At 35.8% G+C, this 24469-nt stretch overlaps 1 protein-coding gene across 1 annotated transcript in view; it reads right to left on the bottom strand.

Annotated features, from left to right (window-relative positions):
- Positions 1-1772: 1772 nt before the first annotated feature.
- LOC148951691 (putative cationic amino acid transporter) overlaps positions 1773-24469 on the bottom strand; it is a gene marked incomplete at its 3' end in the record, with an annotated part of 330385 nt that continues 307688 nt past the window's right edge. The window contains exon 8 of the mRNA XM_089091193.1: positions 1773-1909. Coding sequence (XP_088947319.1) covers positions 1773-1909 — 137 coding nt within the window. The remainder of the gene's footprint in view (positions 1910-24469) is intronic.

Below are 24469 nucleotides of genomic sequence, written 5' to 3'. Positions count from 1 at the left end.
AAATATAATAGGGCTAGTCGGGAAAATAAAATGTTTATAAAGTTTAAGTTGGATTAATAAGAAGTAAACCTAATAAAAAAACAAGGACAAATTTAATCTCGTGACTAAAAAAATTGACACACAATTTTGTATAGAAAAATAGAGAGACGGTAAAGCGACAGCTCAAAATCTGAGAAACTATATTGAAGGTTAAAATTTGACTAGAAAAAGGGAAATTTGTCTGGTGTTGCAAAGGGCATTATTGGTGAAACGGAATTCTTTTTTCCTTGAGGATGAGAAGATTGGCTGTCCGAAAAAGAGATACACGAGGGACTTCACCCTTATTGAATATACTTCTTAGACACCTTACGGGAATGCCTCTATTTTGTCCGACAATTCATTGCAGAGCTCAGCACACCAAACAGTGCAGATGTACAGGAGGGTTGGGCGTACAAATGACAGGGAAATACTCGAGCAATTTTATTTACGACATTTGAGTTCTTTTAAGGAGTTCAAGGAGGGGAAGTGTAGCATCTGGGTATTTTGAAATAGCATTAATGTCGTAAGCCCATCTAAAATCATTTGAGATGGTGGCACCCAGGAACTTCATAGTGCTACCTGACACAACAGGGGGGATTGGGCCGGCAAAAGAGGGGAGAGCCTTAAGTAAATTATTTATTAAAATTATGGACTTTAAAGGGCTGACTATAATATCACTAGTTTTGGCTTTATCTTTAATGTGTTTCAGGATATCAATTTGTTTGTTTTTTTTTTAAATTTTGAATCATATCTCTAAGACAGTAAATTCCCTTTTATTTGAGAAATCAAGACCAAGGCTGGTTACTATTGCAATACGTGAATTTGGGCCTAAGCGATATGCTTGTGGCCCACAATTTTGAATTGGGAATGGATCAGAAACTTCATTAGGTATTGATTTAGTTCAATAGCCCCCTCACCATTCCATGAAAGTTTAAACTTATTCGTGTGAGCCGTTCCTGAGACGTTGCAGATTACAATACCGTTAGAGGTTTTGAGATATTGCACATATGCCTTTTTGATAGATTAGGTGTACTTATGTCTTTGGATTTGGATCAATGTCCCACTTAACATTCCCTGAAAGTTGCACCTGAATACCCTTGACGATTTGGGAGACCCATGATCAAACATGCCCCTGTTTCTTAATACCTATATGTAAAAAAATGAGAACATAGTATAATTTAAAACCTTTGCCCCAGAGGCTGTACTTAATAACTTTTTCCCCAAAGGGTTAGTTATTGGACCTTTCGACCCTTTAGAACAAAATCTCAAAACTGTTATAGGATGTCTTTGGGGCTTGAAGGATAAACTTGCATTTAAAAAGGGTAAGAGTGGGGCTGGTTGTCCTTGATTAATTTTTACTCTTGAAAAGAGAACTAGAACTTGCCGATCGAATGAGCCCCCTCTATTGTTTTAACGACAACACTATCATACAAAGTGTCCTGGTGGCAAAAATTTCTAGGTCAAAAAATTACTGATTAAAAAACAAATCTCACAAACGGGCTCCGCATTCCTTTTACTGGCTAAAAATTTGGCGTAGCAACAACAGGTAAATACTATAACAAGTAAAAAAAGGTAGGGTTATCTGCCTTCCCTTGTTTACACCCTACACTTTACCAATAATGTGACGAGCTAAAAAAAAATTCGACGACTAAGGAAAAAAATTTAAGATTTTTTATATTTCTTTACATACCAGTATAGGAACAAGAAAAACTTTTTTGTCTTGCGCTTAATAAAAAGAACAAAACAATGCTTACCAATAGACATCATTTCCACCAAAATATCTAATGGAAAAAGTAAAGATATGACTGCCGCCAAAGTTCCACATAATAGGGTTGCCAGTACAGGAGTACCTGTCAGAGGTAGTATTCTTGATAGCTGTCGGAAGATTAAACTGCAAATAAAAAGTATTCCAGTGATATATAGAATAGGGTAAGCCTATGTCCGTTTTTTAGCCCCTGAGTTGGGCCTCTGAAGGTCTAAAATAAGGACAACAGCCTTGTAATTAAGACACCCAGGACATAAAAGTGTCTAAAAATTACGATGGCAATTTCTTGTTTCGGAGCACAAAAAAATTGGTGACACGATAGTGCCTCCATGCACGCAGGGTACCAATTTAATCCTTAATCGCAGAGGCATTACGCTAGGAAAATAGAAGTCAGTACTATGTACGGAAAGCAATAGGGGAGAAATCTTTTTTGTATTGCCTCCATTAGCATCCTACCTCTCAAAAAAGTCAAGAATCTAGTCATAAGAATTAAACGTTTGTGTTCACCAACGGATTTTACTGGAATCTAAACTATTTTATCTATTAATTTTCGAAAGCAATGGAAATAGCAAGCTGCTATCCTCATTTTAAATGCCTTTTGTGTACTGAAATTAGAAAGCTGGTACCTCAAGTTTAAATCCAAAAGAGCGCCAAGACGAGCACTAAAAACTCGATTTTGGTGAGAACCTCTTAGAATCTGACAAGGAAAAAAAAACACACAAAAACCTTGATACCTACTTCGGAACAAGTCTGAAATGATTTTAAAATTATTTTAGAAATACATGAAGGCCTTTGAAACCAAAAGGCTCATAGGGACTATTTACCCCGAGGACCACCCACCTTAATGCCATGTAAAGGTTTGGATTCAATTTTCTAGAGATTCAGATTAGAAAAAAAACCTGTACAAATGAAGAATTTATCTAGGTTGAAATATAATTTCAACCGTGAAAAAAAATATAAATGTTTTTACTTTTATAACTTTAATAAATAAATAAATAATATTAACATTTTGATTACTAAATATCAGTAGCCTATTTGTATATTAAACTGATAATGCACATTCATTTGTATTTTTTTCAGTAAAGTGCAAATTATGTTCTGGCCTTGGGAAGGAAAAGGGGTTTTGCGCCCAACTTGTGTTAATTTCTGCTCGTTTTGAGTTTGACTCGGTTATTTATTATAATTTTTGTTCGTTTTGGGTTTCGTTTATTTATCGATGCTGATTTGTTGTAGTTTCACGCTTGGTAGATCATTTGATTTTATTTTTGCTCATTTTTTGCTTAATGGAGTTCCTTACTTTTCTTTGAAAAACTTATTTTGTGGAAAAAGTTTTTTTATTTAATTTTTGTTCTTTTTATATTGACATAGTCTTTTCATTTAAAGAGAAAATAATAATTTAAATCTTTTCGTTTTTTAAGACTTCATAGTTTGGCCTGCTATTGTATGCTGGAGAAAGATTTTCAGCAATTTTTAACAACATACACCCTTTTAAAAACATGGACAAAAATAGTAGTGTTTAATTTAGTTTCATACCTCCTCTAGTTGACCTGAAATGAAAAACTTGATATCATTCGCAAAAAATCTGTTTACTTTCTTTGAATGCTTGGATACACTTACGTATTTTTTATTTGGTTATATTTTAAGAGCAGAATCAGTCCCGGAAGTTTGAACATGATACCCTCAGTCGTTCTTGGAATGCGGCTGAGATGCCTTATTGGGAATTAGCATTAACACAGTGCATTTTGATTTAATCTTAAGGCAACATTGAGTTTTTAAACATAATGGCCAAATGGAAGGGTGGGCGTGGGAGGGGGATTAGTTGCTCTCTAATCACTTTCGACTATCAAAAAGGGCATCAGCCCTTTCTATTTTCAATCGAATGAGCCCTTTTCGAAGTTCCCACGACAAATCCTTCGATACGAAGTGCCCTGATCTAAACAACGACAACAACAACAAAAATAATACTTTATACCCACATCGATCTTTACTATAAAAATGTCAAGCCTTCCAATCACTTTCAACTATTAATAAGGGCACTAGGCCTTTCGATTTCCAATCGAATGAGCCCTTTTTGAAACGACAACGCTTTCTATACACACCTTATATGACCCCAGTGCATAAATTACAACCCTTACCCTAAGGGTTGTAAGGGGGGTTGTCATCCTCTAAAACAAAATTTCCAGAACTTTCAACTACGTTAAACAAAAGGGCTATCTCAAAATTTTGATTGGATATGTTTGGGGAAATGGTGGCGTGAGAGGGGCGTTAGTCGCTGTCCAATCACTTTCAAATATTAAAAACGGCACTAGCCCTTTTAATTTCCAATCAAATAAGCGCTTTTGAAGTTTCTACGACAACACTTTCAACAATAACCTTATATGCCCCCAGGGAATAACTTAAAACCCTTGCCCTGAGGGCTCGGGGGGGGGGGGGTCATTCTCAAAGACATACTTTTCGGAACTCTCTACTACGTTGAACAAAATGGCTATCTGAAAATTTGATTGGATGTGTTTGGAGGACTGGTGGGCGTGAGAGGGGGCTGAGTTACCCTCCAATCACTTTCTACTGTTAAAAACGGCACAAGCCCTCTCACTTTCCAATTTAATGAGCCCCTTTTGAAGTTTTACGACAGCTCTCTCTATAAATCCTTGTATGCCCCCAGGGTATAACGTACAACCTTTGCCCTTGGGGCTCTGGGGTGTTTGTCATCCTTAAATACAGAATTTCCAGAACTTTCAACTACGTTGAACAAAATGGCTATCTCTAAACTTTCATTGAATGTTTTTGGGGAAATGGTGGGCGTGAGAGGGGGTTAATTGCTCTCCACTGACTTTTGAGCATTAAAAAGGGCAATTTAAATTTCAAATCAAATGAGCCCTTTTTGAAATTTGTATAACAACTTTCTATATAAACCTTATATGCCCCCAGGGCATAACTTACAACCCTTACACTGAGGGCTCTGAGGGGGTTATCATCCTAAAAGACCTAATTTCCAGAACTTCCAACTACGTTAAAAAAATTGATATCTCAAAATTTTGATTGGATGTGTTTTGGAAAATGGTGGGCGTGAGAGCTGCGTTAATCGCTCTCCAATCACTTTCAACTATTAAAAAGGCGCTAGCCCTTTCAATTTCCAATTGAATGAGCCCTTTTGAAGTTTCTACAACAACGCTTTCAGTAGAAACCTTATATGCCCCCAGGGCATAACTTACAAACTTGCCCTGAGGGTTATGGGGGGGGGGGGGGTTCTTTCTACGACAACTCTCAATAAAAAACTTATATGCCCCCAGGGCATAACTTACAAATCCTTTCTTTGAGGGCTGTGGGGGGAGGGGTTGTCATCCTTAAAGACTTAATTTCCAAAACTTTCAACTACTTTGAATAGAATGGCTATCTAGAAATTTTGATTGGATGTGTTTGGGAAAAGGTGGGCATGAGAGGGGGGTTAGTTACCCTCCAATCAGTTTCGAGTATTAAAAAGGGCACTAGCCCTCTTAATTTCCAAATGAATTAGCCCCTTTTGAAGTTGTACGACAACTCTATCTATAAAAACCTTAAATGCCCCCAGGGCATAACGCACAACCTTTGCCCTTTGGGCTCTGGCGGATTCGTCATCCTTAAATACATAATTTCCAGTAATTTCATCTACCTTGAACTAAATCACTTTGATTGTTTTTGGGGAAATAGTGGGCATGAGAGGGGGTTAATTGCTCTCCACCCACTTTCGACTATTAAAAAGGGAAATTTCAATTTCAAATCAAATGAGCCCTTTTTCAAATTCCTACAACAACTCTCTATATAAACCATATATAACCCCAGGGCATAACTTACAACCCTTGCACTGAGGGCTCTGAGGGGGTTATCATCGTAAAAGACCTAATTTCCAGAACTTTCAACTACGTCGAAAAAATGGATATCTCAAAATTTTGATTGAATGTGTTTTGGAAAATGGTAGGGGTGAGAGGGGCGTTAGTTGCTCTCCAATCACTTTCAACTATAAAAAATGCACTAGCTCTTTCAATTTCCAATTGAATGAGCCATTTTGAAGTTTCTACGACAATGCTTTCAGTAAAAACCTTATATGCCTCCAGGACATAACTTACAAACTTACCCTGCGGGTTGTGGGGGAGGGGGTTGTTTCTACGACCAACCTTTCAATAAAAACCTTATATGTCCCCAGGGCCTAACTTAAAATCCTTGCCTTGAGGGCTGTGGGGGGGGGGGTTGTAATCCTCAAAGACCTAATCTCCAGAACTTTCAACTACGTTGAATAAAATGGCATTCTCAAAATTTTGATTGGACGTGTTTGGGGAAAAGATGGGCATGAGAGGGGGGTTAGTTACCCTCCAATCACTTTCGACTATTAAAAAGGGCTCTAGCCCTCTCAATTTCCAATTGAATGAGCCCCTTTTGAAGTTTTACGACAACTTTATCTATAAAAACCTTATATGCCCCCCGGGCATAACTTACAACCTTTGCCCTGGGGGCACTGGGGAGTTTGTCATCCTTAAAGACATCATTTCCAGAAATTTGAACTACGTTGAAGAAAATAGCTATCTCTAAACTTTGGTTGATTTTGTTTGGGGAAATGTTGGGCGTGAGAGGGTTAATTGCTCTCCATTCACTTTTAACTATTAAAAAAAGCAATTTCAATTTCCAATCAAATGAGCCCTTTTTTAAATTTCTACAACAACTTTCTATATAAACCTTATATGCCCCCAGGGCATAACTTACAACCCCTACACTGAGGGCTCTGATGGGGTTATCATCCTAAAAGACCTAATATCCAGAACTTTCGACTACGTTGAAAAAATGGATATCTCAAAATTTTGATTGGATATGTTTTGGAAAATGGTGGGCGTGAGAGGGGCGTTAGTGTCTTTTCAACTATTAAAAAAGGCACTAGCCCTTTCGATTTCCAATTGAATGAGCCCTTTTGAAGTTTCTACGACAATGATTTCAGTAAAAACCTTATATGCCCCCAGGGCATAACTTACACACTTGCCCTGAGGGTTTTGGGGGGAGGGGTTGTTTCTAAGACAACGGTTTCTAAAAAAGCCTTATATTCCCCAGGGCATAACTTATAACCCTTGCCCTGAGGGCTGTGGGGGGGAGGGGTTGTCATCCTTAAAGATCTATTTTCAAAAACTTTCAACTACGTTGAATAAAATGGCTATCTAAAAATTTTGATTGGATGTATTTGGGGAAAATATGGGCATGAGAGGGGGGTTAGTTGCCCTCAAATCACTTTCGACTATTAAAAAGGACACTAGCCCTTTTAACTTCAGATCAAATGAGCTCTTTTTCAAGTTTCTACGACAAAGATTTCAATAAAAACCTTATATGCACCCAAGGTATAACTTATAACCGTTGCCCTGAGGACTGTGGGGGGAGTGTCCAGTTCAAAGGTATAATTTCCTGAACTTTGAACTGCGTGGAACAAAATGGCAATCTCTAAATTTTTACTGGATGTGTTTGGGGAAAAGGTAGGCGTGGAAGGGGTGTTAGTTGCCTTTCAATCACTTTCGACTATTGAAAAGGGCACTAGCCATTTTAATTTCCAATCAAATGAGCCGTTTTTGAAGTTTCTACGACAACGTGTTCTATAAAAACTTCATATGCCCCCAGAGCATAACTTACAACCCTTGCCCTGAGGGCTGTCGGGGGGGTGGGGGTTTCATCTTCAGAGACCTAATTTACAGAACTTAAAACTACGTTGAATAAAATGGTTATCTCAAAATTTTGATTGGATGTGTTTGGGGAAAAGGTGTGCGTAAGAGGGGGGTTAGTTTCCCCCCAATCACTTTCGACTATTAAAAAGGGCACTAGCCCTTTGAATTTCCAGTCGAATGCGCCTTTTCTGAAGTTTTTAGGACAACGCCCTCTATAAAAACCATATATGCGCCAGGGCGTAATTTACAATCATTTCCCTGAAGGCTGTGAGGGATTGTCCTCATCAAAAACATAATTTCTATTTGGAAATCAACTCCGCTGAACAAAAAGGTTATCCAAAATTTTGATTGGATGTGTTTGGAGAAATGGTGGGCTATGAACGGGTGTTAGTCGCCTTCCAATCACTCTCGACTATTAAAAAAAGCCCAAGCCCTCCAATTTTCAATTGAATGAGCTCTTTTCGAAGTTTCTACGACAAATTCTTCGATACGAAGTGCCCTGCTCTATTGGAATAAAATAATAAATTATACATTGTGCCAACATCGTTCTTATATGCCCCCGGGGCATAACTTAAAACCCTTGCCCTGAGGGTTGTGGGGGATTGTCCTCGTAAAAAATATATTTTCTATCGGGAAATCAACTACGCTGAACAAAATGGCTATCTCAAAATTTGGATTGGATGTGCTTGGGGAATGATGGGCGTTGGGGGGGCTAGTTGCCCTCCAATCACTTTCGACTATTAAAAAGGGCACTAGCCACTCCAATTTACAATCCAATGAGCCTTCTTCGTAGTTTCTACGACAACTCCTTCGATACGAAGTGCCCTGGTATGGAAAAAAATAAAATAAATAATACATTGTGCCAAAATCGTTCTTTACTTAGGCAGTGCGATTGCGCTGCCTATGATTTGGTTCTCACATTGTAATATCAATCGTTGCTTAATAATTTGAATTTAAATAAATTATCAGCGATAATATTTTGGCAGTTTAACTATATTTCAGAATTACATACAGAAAAAAATGTTAAAAACTGGAGAGACATATAACACTTAAACTTAAACTGAGTAATATTAAAACAATAGCTTATACATTATCTTAAGGAGCCAATGAAAATGAAAATGAATTTGATTAGCCATATATATAATGCTTGGATGTTAACTAACAAAAAAGGGTGTTAAATTAAACGCATTACTGTTTCTTATTTATATTTCACTTCAAGGGGCCAACACTGAAGAAAACGTGCCACTGCCCTACAAATTTAATAATTTGAAACAACCAAATTAAGAATCTCAGGAAATTAAGGTTTTCAGGTGCAAATATACCTAAGATTGGTCCAGGGCATAAAAAGTATTTTTACTTTGGTGACCTTGGTACATTAAACCTAATAAAAAGTAGTTTAAAGCCAATTAATTTAGTTCCTAAGGTATTGTATATGAACTAATTCATTACAAATGTGTTGTTTTTCATGGGAATTATTAATCCATAAATTAAAATAGTTGTAAATAATTTAGCTTATTAGAGTAACTTTGCTATCTGTGTCTCGTACAAAATCATTTGAGATTTGTATTTTTGATTAAAGATTCTCTGGTACTTATTAAACAAAAAGTTCATTTGCTCTCAGTATTAATAACATTGTAGTTGGAATTTACATCTGTCAAATCCCAATCAGGAGGCAATCTACATTGAAAATTGGAATATATCACTAGAAATTTGAACTAAAGTGGTAAAATTTTGTTCCATCAAACTTCATCAAAATTTAGAAAAAAAATTAGCCAGTATATTCAGTACCCGAAACTGCACAAAATTGTTTAACTGAAACAGTTGAATAAGTTGGCTAGCAGCAAAAGTTTTAACTTAAATATTTTAGCATTTTTTCAGCATTTTGATTTTATTATTCTTGTTATATGTTCCGTATGAAACTTTTTAGAAGCATAGAATCAAAAGATTTCAAAACATATTATTTTCCGCTTTGATTTTTCCCCCCCGTTTCTTATTCCCCTTGAAACTCTCCGTTGTAAATTCAGCCATTGACGTGAAATAACGAAAGACTTTGTTTGTTGACTTTAATATCCTCTTTAGGGCTTAAACTTTGTTTTGAAAATTTTCATATCTTAATCAAATATAAGGGAGAGATCTGAAGAATTATGAAAATATTTATTTAAAAAATATAGAGAAGGAAGAAGACTCTTTGAACTTTCCGATACAACTGAAGCGTTAGTACGTAGGATTCTAAAAAGGAAAATATTCATTTATAAAAACACAATTCTACTAAATATAAACAAAACAAAACCAAATTGAAGGAATAAAGTCAAATAAGGGGACAACAAGTAAAAGAATAAAAAAAACCTGGAATTTCTAATAAAGGCTAAGTTGATCCACCAGAAATTCCAGTTAAAGTACATCGTTACCATACAAGCCCATAAAGTAAGCCAGATCGATGAAGAAGGGGTAAAATTAAAAAATGAAATGAAAAGACGTGTTCAGGTGATTAGTCAAGAAAACAGAATAGGAAAAGGAAGCAAACATAGTCACACCCGAATAAAAACTTTATTATATGGAGAAGCAATGGAACAAAAATCTCAGTGGATAACTTGAACGAAGGTACACGTGGTCCCGAGAAGAAATGAGAAATAATAAGCATAATGGGCTGAAAAATTTAAAGAGAGGCTTAAAAATTTAATTCAGCCTTTAAGTATTTAAAGGCTGAAAATTTAAAGAGAACTTAAATAGTCTTTAAGCTGTAAAAAACAGCATGTTGAGTCCATAAGTGAATAAAATCAAGTTCTATAACCAACGCCATCTAGCCTCACTTAGCCAAATCTTAAGGCTGATCGTTAAAAAATTTAATTGGGTATACTGATTGAATTTAGTTTGGTTTTATTTTACTTTAATTTTTCTTTTGCTTTCAGGGTAAATAAGATAAGCGTCGAGAGTTTGAATTCAAAGTGTTTGAAGGTATTTTATATTCTCATAAACGAACTGAGATACACCGTTGGTCAAATAAACCTGATTTGGTAGCTGCAACAATTCCGCATAAGTTTCTTATTTTCGTTGGCGGGACTTTGATAAACGTTCTAATTAATTCACTTACAATAAGATGAAAGCTAGTAAAGCGGCTTTTCAAAGAGTTTCACCCCAGCATCAAGATAAGTTAATACAAATTGTTTTAGAAAATTTTGATCGTAACCAATCAATGTTGGGAACTGTGAAAAATACATAAAAGCCAGAGTCAATCAATCTCTTGCATTAAATCCCGATAGAAAAAGGGTTGGTGTACAATTTTTTTCAAAATGAATGTCTGTTTCAAATGAAATTCCTTTACAGGTCTAGGAACTTGACGAGTTACTTTTGTGTTGGAATCCTCGTTTTTTTGTTTCTAGTTTTGACTTGGATTTAGGGTTAAAATTTCTTGAAGATTAGAGTACTCTGGGCCAAGGTGGACTATTTTTTTGCAATTTTATGTTCACCCCTGCTTCTTTTTCGGTTCAACATTTTTGTTTTTCAATTTGGTTCTTACAGCAGGCAAGTGCCATATCAGTTGGTGAGGGGACGAGGGGGTGCACCCCCCCCCCCCTTAGCGTAGTCTAAAGTAGTGTAATTTACTTAATTAACTCAAGTTTGCGTTTATTAAACTTGCTCCTAACGCAAGTTTATCGGATCAACCTATTTTGCGCCCCCCCTAAATTGTTTTTATCGGATCAACCTATTCCCCCCCCTGAAAAAATCCTGGATACTCTTCGGTGCCATATTGGTTTAAAACAAACATATAACCCCAGTTCGAAGCATGGAAAAGGCAAGACTGAAACGTGTGATTCTTTCCAGCATAGTGCTTACTCCAGTACTTTACTAAAGTTTCTCAATTAAGTAAGTGGTTTGAGCCTGGTGCAAAATCTCTATTTGTTTCAGTTGATTTTAGTTATATTCAGTTTGGGTACAGTGGATTTTCTGGTTCTGTTCATGGACATACTGCCTTTTCTCAGATTTGATTTTTTTTTCCGATCCGTTTTTTTTTCACATGCTTCTTTGTGGCTTAGTTTTCAAGTTTGGGTTAAAAGCACATCCCGATTAAAGTTTTTTTTTTTTGTTCATGATGTTCTGATCTTAAAATCTGTGCTGCTTCGGGATCTTGAATTTCTTCTGATGATATAGCAGTCAAAAGAGACGTTTGACAAGGAGTGATATTATCCCCTCTAATTTTAATTTAGGCTTGTAAAATTGTTTTGCTTCTTTAAAAACCTTACTTGCTTATTTAGCAGTCAAAATTAATTATTTGGTGTATGCAGATGATTTTATATTACTTAGTTGGTCTAAAGTGATATTAATGAATAATTTTAAGATTTTAGTGAATGTGTTAAAGGAAAAACGTCTTGGAAATAGTGTTGTAATATGTCAATTTTTTGCAATAAATGATACCCTTCGCTCTCTACTTAGTGATTTGGTATGGTTTCCCGTATTCTTCTATTCTTCGTTTCCCGTATTCTTCTATTAAAAGATTTCACCTCTATTAATCATTAATTATCAGGTAAAGGTCTGGAAAACTTGTGGCTCTCTATCATCTATGTGGCTGAATGAGAAGAGACATATTAGCTAGGCTTTGTCAGTCAATAGTTTTTCCCTTGATTGGATTTCCGGCAGTAGCTTTATAGGTTGTCAGACTTCTTTTTCTTCTCAAATTAAAGAGGCATACCTTAACTATCTTAGATATTAAATTTTTACTTAATTTACCTCTAAGATCTTCTTTGTCTGTTTGAAAAAAATATCAAATTTATTTCTGTCATTTTTTTTTTGACGTGATGTATCACATATACTATTTTGAGTTTGTAATTTTAAGTTGTTATGACTAGAATTTTTTGTACGCAATAATTACTATTCAATGTTTCTATTGATTATACTCATGAAAGTGTAATGGCAATAATAACATGAATATCTATGCATAGTTGTTTTTAAAATAGCTTATTTTCTGCTGACCAGGCTAGCACTAGTCATTTTAAATCAAATACCAAGTTTAGAAATTCACATGAGAACTGTGTATACTCTTAAAGAATTTTGAATTGGATACTAGAAAAAACGGATTTTTAATTCAATCCAATATTTAATATATAAATAAATACTAAAAACAATTTATTGTTGAATTAATTGTTTCAGTTCTGCTAGGTTGCCTCATAATGAAAAAAGGGGGCACATCATAAAGAATGACATTGGCAGGAAGAGGATAGACAGATTGTCCAAGAGAACAAATCAACATCAGATGCAGCTGAGCACACAGGATTCTCTTTGTGGAGACAGGGATGAAAGAAAAGGCGTAATGTGGACTGAACACCTGCAACCATAACACAACGAAAAAATGGCTTCTGCTTTTTACATTTTACCTATCCTTGCCTGATATTTTGCCAGACACTGAGAAAGTTTAGTGAAGGTTTTTTTCCCTTCGAAGATTTCATCAGTAGAGATGTCCTTCTGGATTCTATGGATGCCCTAGGAAAACATTTCTATGGATGCTCTACACCTTTTCAAAGAGAGTGAGTAGCCCCTCGTACCTATGTTCCATTTTTACGAGACCTATACACCTTTTTCAAAGAGCACACGAGATTGTGTAATGCAACCAGACGGGTTTAGACACAAGTTTCTAAGGCAAAACTTTTGATAGTCACATTACGTATTCAAAAGGTTTATTGCGCCTTCTGCAGAAATACCGGTTTCAGTCATAGGGTAAGAAAATCATGTTTTTCGTATAAATAGTGTTTTTTGCTAAAGATACATCCAAGCCGCGCATGTTTTCTGACTCAAAAACTGTCAAACAGTAATAAGCTCTAGGCTGAAGGTACCTTGCATCATGTCTAGAATTGATTGGCATATGGTGTTAAATCATTTACCAAAAAATAATTCTATTTGCGAAAAAGGGTATAGTATTTGCGAATTGGACTGTATGAACGATATTAATTTTTGATTGAATAATAGGGATGTGAATTATCCTAATTACTGATCGGACCGTATGAAGGTGGTAAAAAGGGCTAAACTGATTATCAGTTGAGGTAACCCCGAAGGGCTTGTTAACTCAGGCAATTTGTTATAAATTTGGAACAACATCAATCTAGAAAAATGTTAACGATGATAGAATGACCTTGTGACTTGACCTAGCTTTACTTCTTCGATGTGTTCTGTATAACACACAAGTGGCGTTTGAACAGTGTTCAATTTAAAAAAAAGTCAATTTAAAGGAGGGTCTAACGTTATACCATACTAAAAAGTTGATCCTAAGAGAGATGTAGATGACAAGAAAAGAATTTTAATAAAGAAATTCAGAACAATCCATAGAAATCCTTACAAATCAAGTAGTGAGGTGTATATGAGTATGATCCGTCAAGGATCATGAGCACCAACGACCCTAACCACCAGGGACCTCAACCCCAAAAGGTCCCCTATCCTCAAACTCCAAGGCCCCCCCCCCCCAACTTTTTGGCCCCCTTTTTTGAATTTTTTAAAGTTTTTTTTTATTTTTTTTTTATTGTTTTTTTAACATGATATATTTTTTCTACTTTTTTTACAGGTCTTAGAATGACATGAAACATACTTAAACATAAAAAAATCACATATAATATTTTCCAGATTCAAAATAAGAATGATATAGAAAAGTTAGTCGTGACTTTTACTATTAGAAAAATATTGTTCGTAGTAGCACTTTTTTTTATTGGACTAAATTTTTGACCAATATTATTCAACTTTTTTTCTTTTTATTTTTATGTATCTTAAAATGACATGAAATATGCTTATGGCTCTAACAATTGTACTCTATGCTTGCCCAGAGACACGATGCGGCTTTCCCACCCCATTCCCCCATTCTTTTTGAAGTTTTTTTTTAATTTTTTTTAATACTTTTTTTTTATTATTATCTTAACATGATATATTTTTTCAACTTCTTTTTACATCTCTTAGAATGTAACATACTTAAAACAAAAAAATCACATTTAATATTTTCCAAATTCAAAATGAGAATGATATAGAAATGTTAGTCGTGACTTTTACTATTAAAAAAATATTGTTTGTAGTAGCACTTTTTTTTATTGGACAAAATTTTTTTTGGACTTATTGGAAATTATTCAACTTTTTTTTACGTATCTTAAAATGACATGAAATATGCTTATGGCTCTAACAATTGTACTCTATGCTTGCTTAGAGACACGATGCGGCTTTCCCACTGGTACTCTCTGTCCTGTTACCGACACTACCTAGTTTATTGGATGTATTTAATCAGTATTTTTTACACAGTGGAACAATAAACACAACTCATATCTCTAAGAAGTGAAGATGAAGCATTTTAAGAAAGTATGCTCACATGATAGTGATATTGTAGCATTGAATGCTGACAAAGAGAAGTATTTAAACTATGAAATAAGTACAGGTGGTAGCACTATCGGAAACGTATGCGTGCACTGTCATGACAGTAAGGAATTAAATTTCTTTGGAGTACCAAAAAAATCAACTCTTATTATGGTGGATATGCGAGATTGAGATATCCGGAGATGATTGCACTCAAAGAGAATGCCAACATAAAAATAATAGTTAATGAAGAGGGGCATCTTCTTGCTAGTGCTTGTGGTAACGTTTTTCCCAGTGTTAAACCATAACGTCAGCTTTCGGGTATTAGCATTTAAATGAAAGCAAAGACGAAAAGAAAGGCCTACTCTTCTACTAATATCATAAACCATATCTTGTCTTCGTGCCGGAACTGTTACCTGTTTAAAAATATTGTGATAATAGACAGTGAAATTGCAAGAAAAATAAAAAGGGCATTGACAGAAAATATCACTAAGGAATATAAAGATGAATCGATGAAAAACAAAGTACCAGCAAACGTTACTGCCATTGATCAAACAGTCAATGAACCAAATAATACCAAAGACGAAAAGTATATTGACCCTGTCGATGACACACCTGCAAAAATTGTGTATGACTCAAAATGGAATAATGATTATTCTACTGATTACGAACTAAGAGAAGACAATAGCTATAGTATCAAGAGAGAACATGGTGAACCATTTTATGGAACAGATTCAAAATGTCCAAAGTTGATCATTGATTTTAAAAATGTATAATAATGTATCTACCGTATATTTATGTTAATATCATATATGTCATTATTCCATTAAAAACATGTTATCTATTACTTTGTTATATTCCCATTATTTCTAGGGTAAGCTAAGACAGACACTGAGAAAAGCAAACACCTGACCAAACACACAAGCAAAAAGAGGGAGAGTCACCTACCAATACATAAATTCAGACATACAAGCCGACAAAGACAGGCACTGGGATAAGCAAACACATGCCTGGACACACACAGACAAAGAGAGTGAGAAACACATGCAAATAAATAGATAAAGACATACAAACCAACAATGACAGTCACTGAGATATGCACACACCCGCCCAGACACATAAGAAAAGAGAGTGAGAGTGACAAAAACACGTATAAATATATAGATTCTGACATACAAACCGACAAAGACAGGCACTGGGAGAAGCAAACCATCTGCCCAGACACATAGGAAAGGAGAGTGGGAGAGATAAAAACACATGCAAATATATTGATTCAGACATACAAACCGACAGAGACCGGCACTGAGATAAGCAAACACCCACCCAGACACATTGGCAAAGAGAGTGAGACAGACAAACACACTTGCAAATATATAGATTCATACATACAAAGCAAAAATCACTGGCATTTAGATAGGCAAACACCCGCCCAGACACATAAACAGAGGAAGTGAGAGAGACAAAAACACATATAAATATATGGATTCTGACATGCAAACCATCAATGACAGGCATTGAGATAGGCAAACACCCGCCAAGACACATAAGCAGAGGAAGTGAGAGAGAGAAAAATACATATAAATATATGGATTCTGTCAGAAAAATTGATACAGATAGGCACTGAGATAAGCAAGCATCCGCCCAGACACATAGGCAAAGAGAGTGTGAGAGGTAAACAGACATGCAAATATATTGATTCATACAAACAAACCAACAATGACAGATATTGAGATAGGCAAACACCCGGTCAGACAAATAAGCAGAGGAAGTGAGAGAGAGATAAAAACACATACAAATGTATGGATTCTGACATGCAAACCAACAATGACAGGTATTGAGAAAGGCAAACACCCGCCCAAACATATAAGCATAGGTAGTGAGAGAGAAAAAAACAAATATAAATATATTGATTATGACACAGAAACCGACATAAAAAGACACAGAGATAAGAAAAGACCCGCCCAGACACATAGGCCCAGGGAGTGAAAGAGACAAAACAAATGTAAATATATAGATTCTGACATACAAACCGACAGAGAAAGGCACTGAGATAAGCAAACACCCGCCCAGACACATAGGCAAAGAGATTGAGAGAGAGAAAAAACACATGTAAATATATAGATTCAGACATACAAAGCAACATCACACGCATTGAGATAGGCAAACACCCGCCCAGACACATAAGCAAAGAGATTGAGAGTGACAAAAACACAAAAAAATATATAGATTCTGACATACAAACTGTCAAAGACAGGCACTGAGATAAGCAAACACCCGCTCAGACACATACGCAAAGAGAGTGAGAGTGACAAAAAAACATAAAAATATATAGATTCTGACATACAAACTGTCAAAGACAGTCACTGAGATAAGCAAACACCCGCTCAGACACATATGCCCAGAGAGTGAGAGCGATAAATACACATGCAAATATATAGATTCAGACATATAAACCAACAATGACAGGCATTGAGATAGGCAAACACCCGCCCAGACACATAAGCAAAGAGAGTGAGAGTGACAAAACACATATAAATATATAGATTCAGACATACAAACCGACAATGACAGGCATTGAGATAGGCAACCACCCGCCCAGACACATAAGCAAAGAGACTGAGAGTGACAAAAAACATATAAATATATAGATTCTGACATACAAATCGACAAAGACAGGCACTGGGAGAAGCAAACATCTGCCCAGACACATAGGCAAGGAGAGTGGGAGAGATAAAAACACATGCAAATATATTGATTCAGACACACAAACCGATAGAAACAGGCACTGCGATAAGCAAATACCTGCCCAGACACAAAAGCCAAGAAAGTGAGAGAGACAAATAGAAATGCTAATATATAAATTCAGGCATACAAACCAGCAATGCCAAGAATTGAGATAGGCAAATACGCACCCGGATTCATCAGCAAAGGAAGTGAGAGAGAGACAAAAACATATATAAATATATGGATTCTGACATATAAACCAGCAATGACAGGCACTGAGATAAGCAAACCCCCGCCCAAACACATAGGCCCAGAGAGTGAGAGAGAAAAAAACAAATGTAATTATATAGATTCAGGCATACATAGCAACGATAACAGGCATTGATATAAGAAAATACCCCACTCAGACACGTAAGCAACGAGAGTGAGAGAGACAAAAACACATAAATTCATAGATTCTGATACACGAACCTATATAGGCAGGTACTTGGAGAAGCCAACTTCCGCCCAGACACATAGGCAGGGAGAGTGGGAGAGATAAAAACACTTGCAAATATATATAGATTCAGACATACAAACCTAAAATGACAGGCATTGAGATAGGCAAACATCCGCCCAGACACATAAGCAGAGGAAGTGAGAGAGACAAAAACACATATAAATATATGAATTCTGACATTCAAACCAACAAAGACAGGCACTAAGAAAAGCAAACAACCGCCCAGACACATAGACCCAGAGAGTGAGAAAGACAAAAACACATGCAAATATATAGATTCAGACATACAAAGCAACAATGAAAGGCAGTGAGAAAGGCAAACACCCCGCCCAGACACATAAAAAAGAGAGTGAGAGATTTAAAAACATATAATTATATAGATTGTGACATCCAAACCGACAAAGGGAGGTACTGGGAGAAGCGAACTTCCGCCCAGACAAATAGGCAGAGAGAGTGGGAGAGATAAAAACACATGGAAATATGTAGATTCATACATACAAACCAACAATGACAGGTATTGAAATAGGCAAACACCAAGAGTGTTTGCCTATCTTCACTTAGAGTGGCGCGCCGCTCTAAGTGAACCTATATCAACACAACTTTTTGGATATCTCTCGCTCTCACTATGACTGTGTGTCTGAGCGGGTGTGCTGCCATCTATAATTGATCTAACCTAAATTCAACGAAATGATGCATAGTCATCTCTTAATGTCTGTCATTGTTGGTTTGTATGTCTGAATCAATATATTTGCATGTGTTTTTATCTTCCCATTCTCTTTACCTATGTGTCTGAGTGGATGTTTGCTTCTCCCAGTGCCTGTCTTTGTCGGTTGGTATGTCAGAATCTATATATTTATGTGTTTTTGACTCTCTCACTCTCTTTGCTTATGTGTCTGGGCAGGGATATTTGCCTATCTCAATGTCTGTCATTGTTGTTTTGTACGTCTGAATCTATATATGTACATCTGTTCTTTTCTCTCTCAATCTCTTGGCCTATGTGTCTAGGCGGATGTTTGCTTATCTCAGTGCTTGTCTTTATCGGTTTGTATGTCAGAATTCAAGTATTTATATGTATTTTTCTCTCTCTCACTTCCTCTACTTATGTTTCTGGGCGGGTGTCTGCCAATCTCAATGCCTGTCATTGTTGGTTTGCATGTCAGAATCGATATATTTATATGTGTTTTTGTTTCTCTCACTTCCTGTGCTTTTGTGTCTGGGCGGCTGTTTTCTTATCTCAATACCTGTCATTGTTGGTTTTTATGTCTGAATCAATAAATTTGTACGTGTTTTTATCTCTCCCACTCTCATTGCCTATGTGTCTGGGCGGATGTTTCCTTCTCCCAGTGCCTGTCTTTGTCGGTTTGTATGTCAGAATCTATATATTTATTTGTTTTTGACTCTCTCACTCTTTTTGCTCATTTGTCTGGGCGGGATGTTTGCCTATCTCAATGCCTGTCATTATTGCTTTGTATGTTTGAATCTATATATTTGCATTTTTTTTGTCTCTCTCACTCTCTGGGCCTATGTGTTTGGGCCTGTGTTTGCTTATCTCAGTGCCTGTCATTGTCGGTTTATATGTAAGAATCCATATATTTATATGTGTTTTTCTCTCTCACTTCCTCTGCTTATGTGTCGGGGCGGGTGTTTGCCTATCTCAATGCCTGTCATAGTTGGTTTGCATGTCAGAATCCATATATTTATATATGTTTTTGTCTCTCTCACTTCCTCTGCTTATGTGTCTGGGCAGGTGTTTGCCTATCTCAATGCCTGTCATTGTTGTCTGTATGTCTGAATATATATATTTGCATGTGTTTTTGTCTTTCTCACTCTCTGGACCTATGTGTCTGGGTGGGTGTTGGCTTATCTCGGTGCCGGTCTCTGCCGGTTTTATGTCGGAATCAATACATTTGCATGTGTTTTTATCTCTCCCACTCTCCTTGCCTATGTGTCTGGGTGGATGTTTGCCTATCTCAATCCCTATCATTGTAGGTTTGTATGTCTGAACCTATATATTTATATGTGTTTTTGTCACTCTCACTCTCTTTGCTTATGTGTCTGGGCGGGTGTTTGCCTATCTTAATGCCTGTAATTGTTGGTTTGTATGTCTGAATCTCTCACTCTCTTTGCTTATGTGTCTGGGTGGGGTGTTTGCCTATCTCAATGCCTGTCGTTGTTGCTTTGTATGTCTGAATCTATATATTTGCATGTGTTTTTGTCTCTCTCACTCTCTGGGCCTATGTATCTGGGCGGGTGTTTGCTTATCTCAGTGTCTGTCTTTGTCGGTTTGTATGTCAGAATCCATATATTTATATGGGTTTATGTCTCTCTCACTTCCTCTGCTTATGTGTCCTGGCGGGTGTTTGCCTATCTCAATGTCTGTGATTATTGCTTTGTATGTCTGAATCCATATATTTGCATGTCTTTGTGTTTCTCTCACTCTCTGGGCCTATCTGTCTGGGCGGGTGTTTGCTTATCTCAATGCATGTCTCTGTTGGTTTGTATGTCTAAATAAATGTATTTCATGTGTTTTTATCTCTCCCCCTCTCCTTGCCTATGCGTTTGGGCAAATTTTTTCTTCTCCCAGTGCCTGTCTTTGTCGGTTGGTATGTCAGAATCTATATATTTATATGTGTTTTTGTCACTCTCACTCTCTTTGCTCATGTGTCTGGGCGGGTGTTTGCCTATCTCAATGCCTGTCTTTGTCGGTTTGTATGTCAGAATCTATATATTTATATGTGTTTTTGTCACTCTCACTCTCTTTGCTTATGTGTCTGAGCGGGTGTTTGCCTATCTCAAAGCCCGTCTTTGTTGGTTTGTATGTCTGATTCTATATATTTGCATGTGTTTCTCACTCTCTTTGTCTGTGTGTGTCTGGGCAGGTGTTTGCTTATCCCAGCGCCTGTTTTTGTCGGTTTGCATGTCTGAGTCTATGTATTTGTGTGTGTCTCTCACTCTTTTTGTTTGTGTGTTTGGTCAGGTGTTTGCTTCTCTTAATGTCTGTCTTAGCTTACCCTAGAAATAATGGGAATATAACAAAGTAATAGATAACATTTTTAATGAAATAATGACATATATGATATTAATATAAAAGTATGGTAGATACATTATGATAGATAATTAATAACATTTATCAACTTTGGACAATTTGAATCTGTTTCATAAAATGCTTCATCATCTTCGCCGTTGATACTCTAGACATTGTCGTCTCTTAGTTTGTGAACAGTGGAATAGTCGTAATTCCATTTTGAGTCATAGAAAATTGTTACAGGTGTGTTATCGACAGGGTCAATATTCTTTTCGTCTTTGGTATTATTTGGTTCATTGACTGTTTGATCAATAGCAGTAACGTTTGCTGGTACTTTGTTTTTCATCGATTCATCTTTATATTCCTTAGTGATATTTTCTGTCAATGCCCGTTTTATTTTTCTGGCAATTTCACTGTCTATTGTCACAATATTTTTAAACAGGTAACAGTTCCGGCACGTAGGCAAGATATGGTTTATGATATTAGTTGAAGAGTAGGCCTTTCTTTTCGTCTTTTCTTTCATTTAAATGCTATTACCTGAAAGCTGACGATATGGTTTAACACTGGTTAACATGTTACCACAAGCACTAGCAAGAAGATGCCCCTCTTCGTCAACTATTATTGTTATGTTGGAATTCTCTTTGAGTGCAATCATCTCCGGAGATCTCCATCTCGCATATCCACCATCATAAGAATTTAATTCTTTTGGTACTCCAAAGAAATTTAATTCCTTACTGTCATGACAGTGCATGCATACGTTTCTGATAGTGCTACCACTTGTACTTATTTCATAGTTTAAATACTTCTCCTTGTCAGCATTCAACGCTACAATAACTCTATCATGTGAACATACTTTCTAAAAATGCTTCATCTTCACTTCTTAGAGATATGAGTTGTGTTTATTGTTCCACTGTGTAAAAATTTTTGATTTAATACATCCAATAAACTACATAGTGTCGATAACAGGACATAGAGTACCAGTGGGAAAGCCGCATCGTGTCTCTGAGCAAGCATAGAGTACAATTGTTAGAGCCATAAGCATATTTCATATCATTTTAAGATACGTAAAAAAAAGTTGAATAATTTCGAAGTCCAAGAAAAAATTTTGTCCAATAAAAAAAGTGCTACTACAAACAATATTTTTCTAATAGTAAAAGTCACGACTAACATTTCTATATCATTCTCATTTTGAATTTAGAAAATATTAAATGTGATTTTTTATGTTTAAGTATGTTACATGTCATTCTAAGAGATGTAAAAAAAGTTGAAAAAATATATCACGTTAAAAAAAAATAATGCAAAAAAGTTAAAAAAAACTTCAAAACCAAAATTCAAACAAAATGGGGGAGGGGGTGGGAAAGCCGCATCATGTCTATGAGCAAGCATAGAGTACAATTGTTAGAGCCATAAGCATATTTCATGTCATTTTAAGATACATAAAAAAAGAAAAAAAAGTTGAATAATTTCGAAGTCAAAAAAACAAAAATTAGTCCAATAAAAAAAAGTGTTACTACCAGAAATATTTTTCTAATAGTAAAAGTCACGACTAACATTTCTATATCATTCTCATATTGAATTTGGAAAATATTAAATATGATTTTTATATGTTTTAAGTATGTTACATGTCATTCTAAGACATGTAAAAAAAAGTTGAAAAAATATATCATGTTAGAAAAAAACAATAATAAAAAGTTAAAAAAAAACTTGAAAAAATGGGGAGATGGGGTGGGAAAGCCGCATCGTGTCTCTGGGCAGACATAGAGTACAATTGTTAGAGCCACAAGCATATTTTATGTTATTTTAAGATACGTAAAAAAAAATAAAAAGTTGAATAATTTCGAAGTCCAAAAAAAAAGTTTTGTCCAATAAAAAAAAGTGCTACTACAAACAATATTTTTCTAATAGTAAAAGTCACGACTAACATTTCTATATCATTCTCATTTTTAATTTGGAAAATATTAAATGTGATTTTTTTATGTTTTAAGTGTTTCATGTCATTCTAAGTCCTGTAAAAAAAGGTGAAAAATATATCGTGTTAAAAAAAATTAAAAAAAGTTAAAAAAAAACTTCAAAACAAAATTAAAAAAAAGTTGGGGGGGGGGCCTTGGTGTTTGGGGATAGGGGAGCTTTTGGGGTTGAGGTCCCTGGTGGTTAAGGTCGTTGTTGCTTATGATCTTTGACGGTTCATACTCATATACACCTCACTACTTGATTTGTAAGGATTTTTATGGATTGTTCTGAATGTCATTATTAAAATTCTTTTCTTGTCATCTAAATCTCTCTTAGTATCAACTTTTTAGTATACTACAACGTTAGACCATATTTTAAATTGACAACACTGTTTAAACGCCACTTGTGTATTATACAGAACACCTTGAAGAAGTAAAGCTAGGTCAAATCACAAGTTCATTCTATCATCGTTAGCGATTTTCATAGATTGATGTTGTTCCAAATTTATAACAAATTGCCTGAGTTAACAAGCCCTTCGGGGTAACCTTAACTGATAATCGGTTTAGCCCTTTTTTACCACCTTCATACGGTCTGATCAGTAATTAAGATCATTCACACCCCTACTATTCAATCAACAATTAGTATCGTTCATACAATCCAATTCGCAAATGCTATACCCTTTTTCGCAAATAGAGTAATTTTTTTGGTAAATGATTTAACACAATATGCTAATCAATTCTAGACTTGATGCAAGGTACCTTCAGCCTAGACCTTATTTCTGTTTGACAATTTTTGAGTCAGAAACATGCGCGGCTTGGATGTATCTTATGTAAAAAAAACACTATTTATACGAAAAACATGATTTTCTTACCCTATGACTGAAACCAGTATTTTTTTCAGAAGGCGCAATAAACCTTTTGAATACGTAATGTGACGATCAAAAGTTTTGGCTTAGAAACCTATGTCTAAACCCGTCTGGTTGCATTACACAATCTCCTGTGCTCTTTGAAAAAGGTGTATAGGTCTCGTAGAAATGGAACATAGGCGCTAGGGGCTACTCACTCTCTTTGAAAAGGTGTAGAGCATCCATGGAAATGTTTTCCTAGGGCATCCATAGAATCCAGAAGGCCATCTCTACTTTCATCCTCAGTCTCTATTACTAGTACTATTATTATTACTATTAGCAACATACTGCAGCGCCTAAATGATTGAGGCTAACTTAGCTGCGCACACTTCTCCTCCGTCCCAATACATTCAAAACTCTCCTCTTTACACTCTCCCAATAAATTTCAATTTCCCTTAAATTCCTTCTTACCACATCTTCCTACTCTATTTAGGGACGCCCTACTTTTCGTTTGGCCTTTGATGGATGGCAAGAAAGAACGATCTTTGACAGTATGTCATCCTTCATCCACAAAAATGTGTCGCAGCCATCTCAACGCTAGCAATCTAATTATAGCTCTGATTGCTATAATTGATCAACATACTGATTGAAATAT

The sequence above is a fragment of the Artemia sp. Qi Xiang Cuo genome, chromosome 6 (assembly GCF_049724085.1).
Source record: "Artemia sp. Qi Xiang Cuo chromosome 6, ASM4972408v1, whole genome shotgun sequence".
Classification (NCBI taxonomy): Eukaryota; Metazoa; Arthropoda; class Branchiopoda; order Anostraca; family Artemiidae; genus Artemia; species Artemia sp. Qi Xiang Cuo.
Note: the sequence above shows the minus strand (reverse complement) of the source record. Positions and strands in the feature narration are given on the sequence as shown.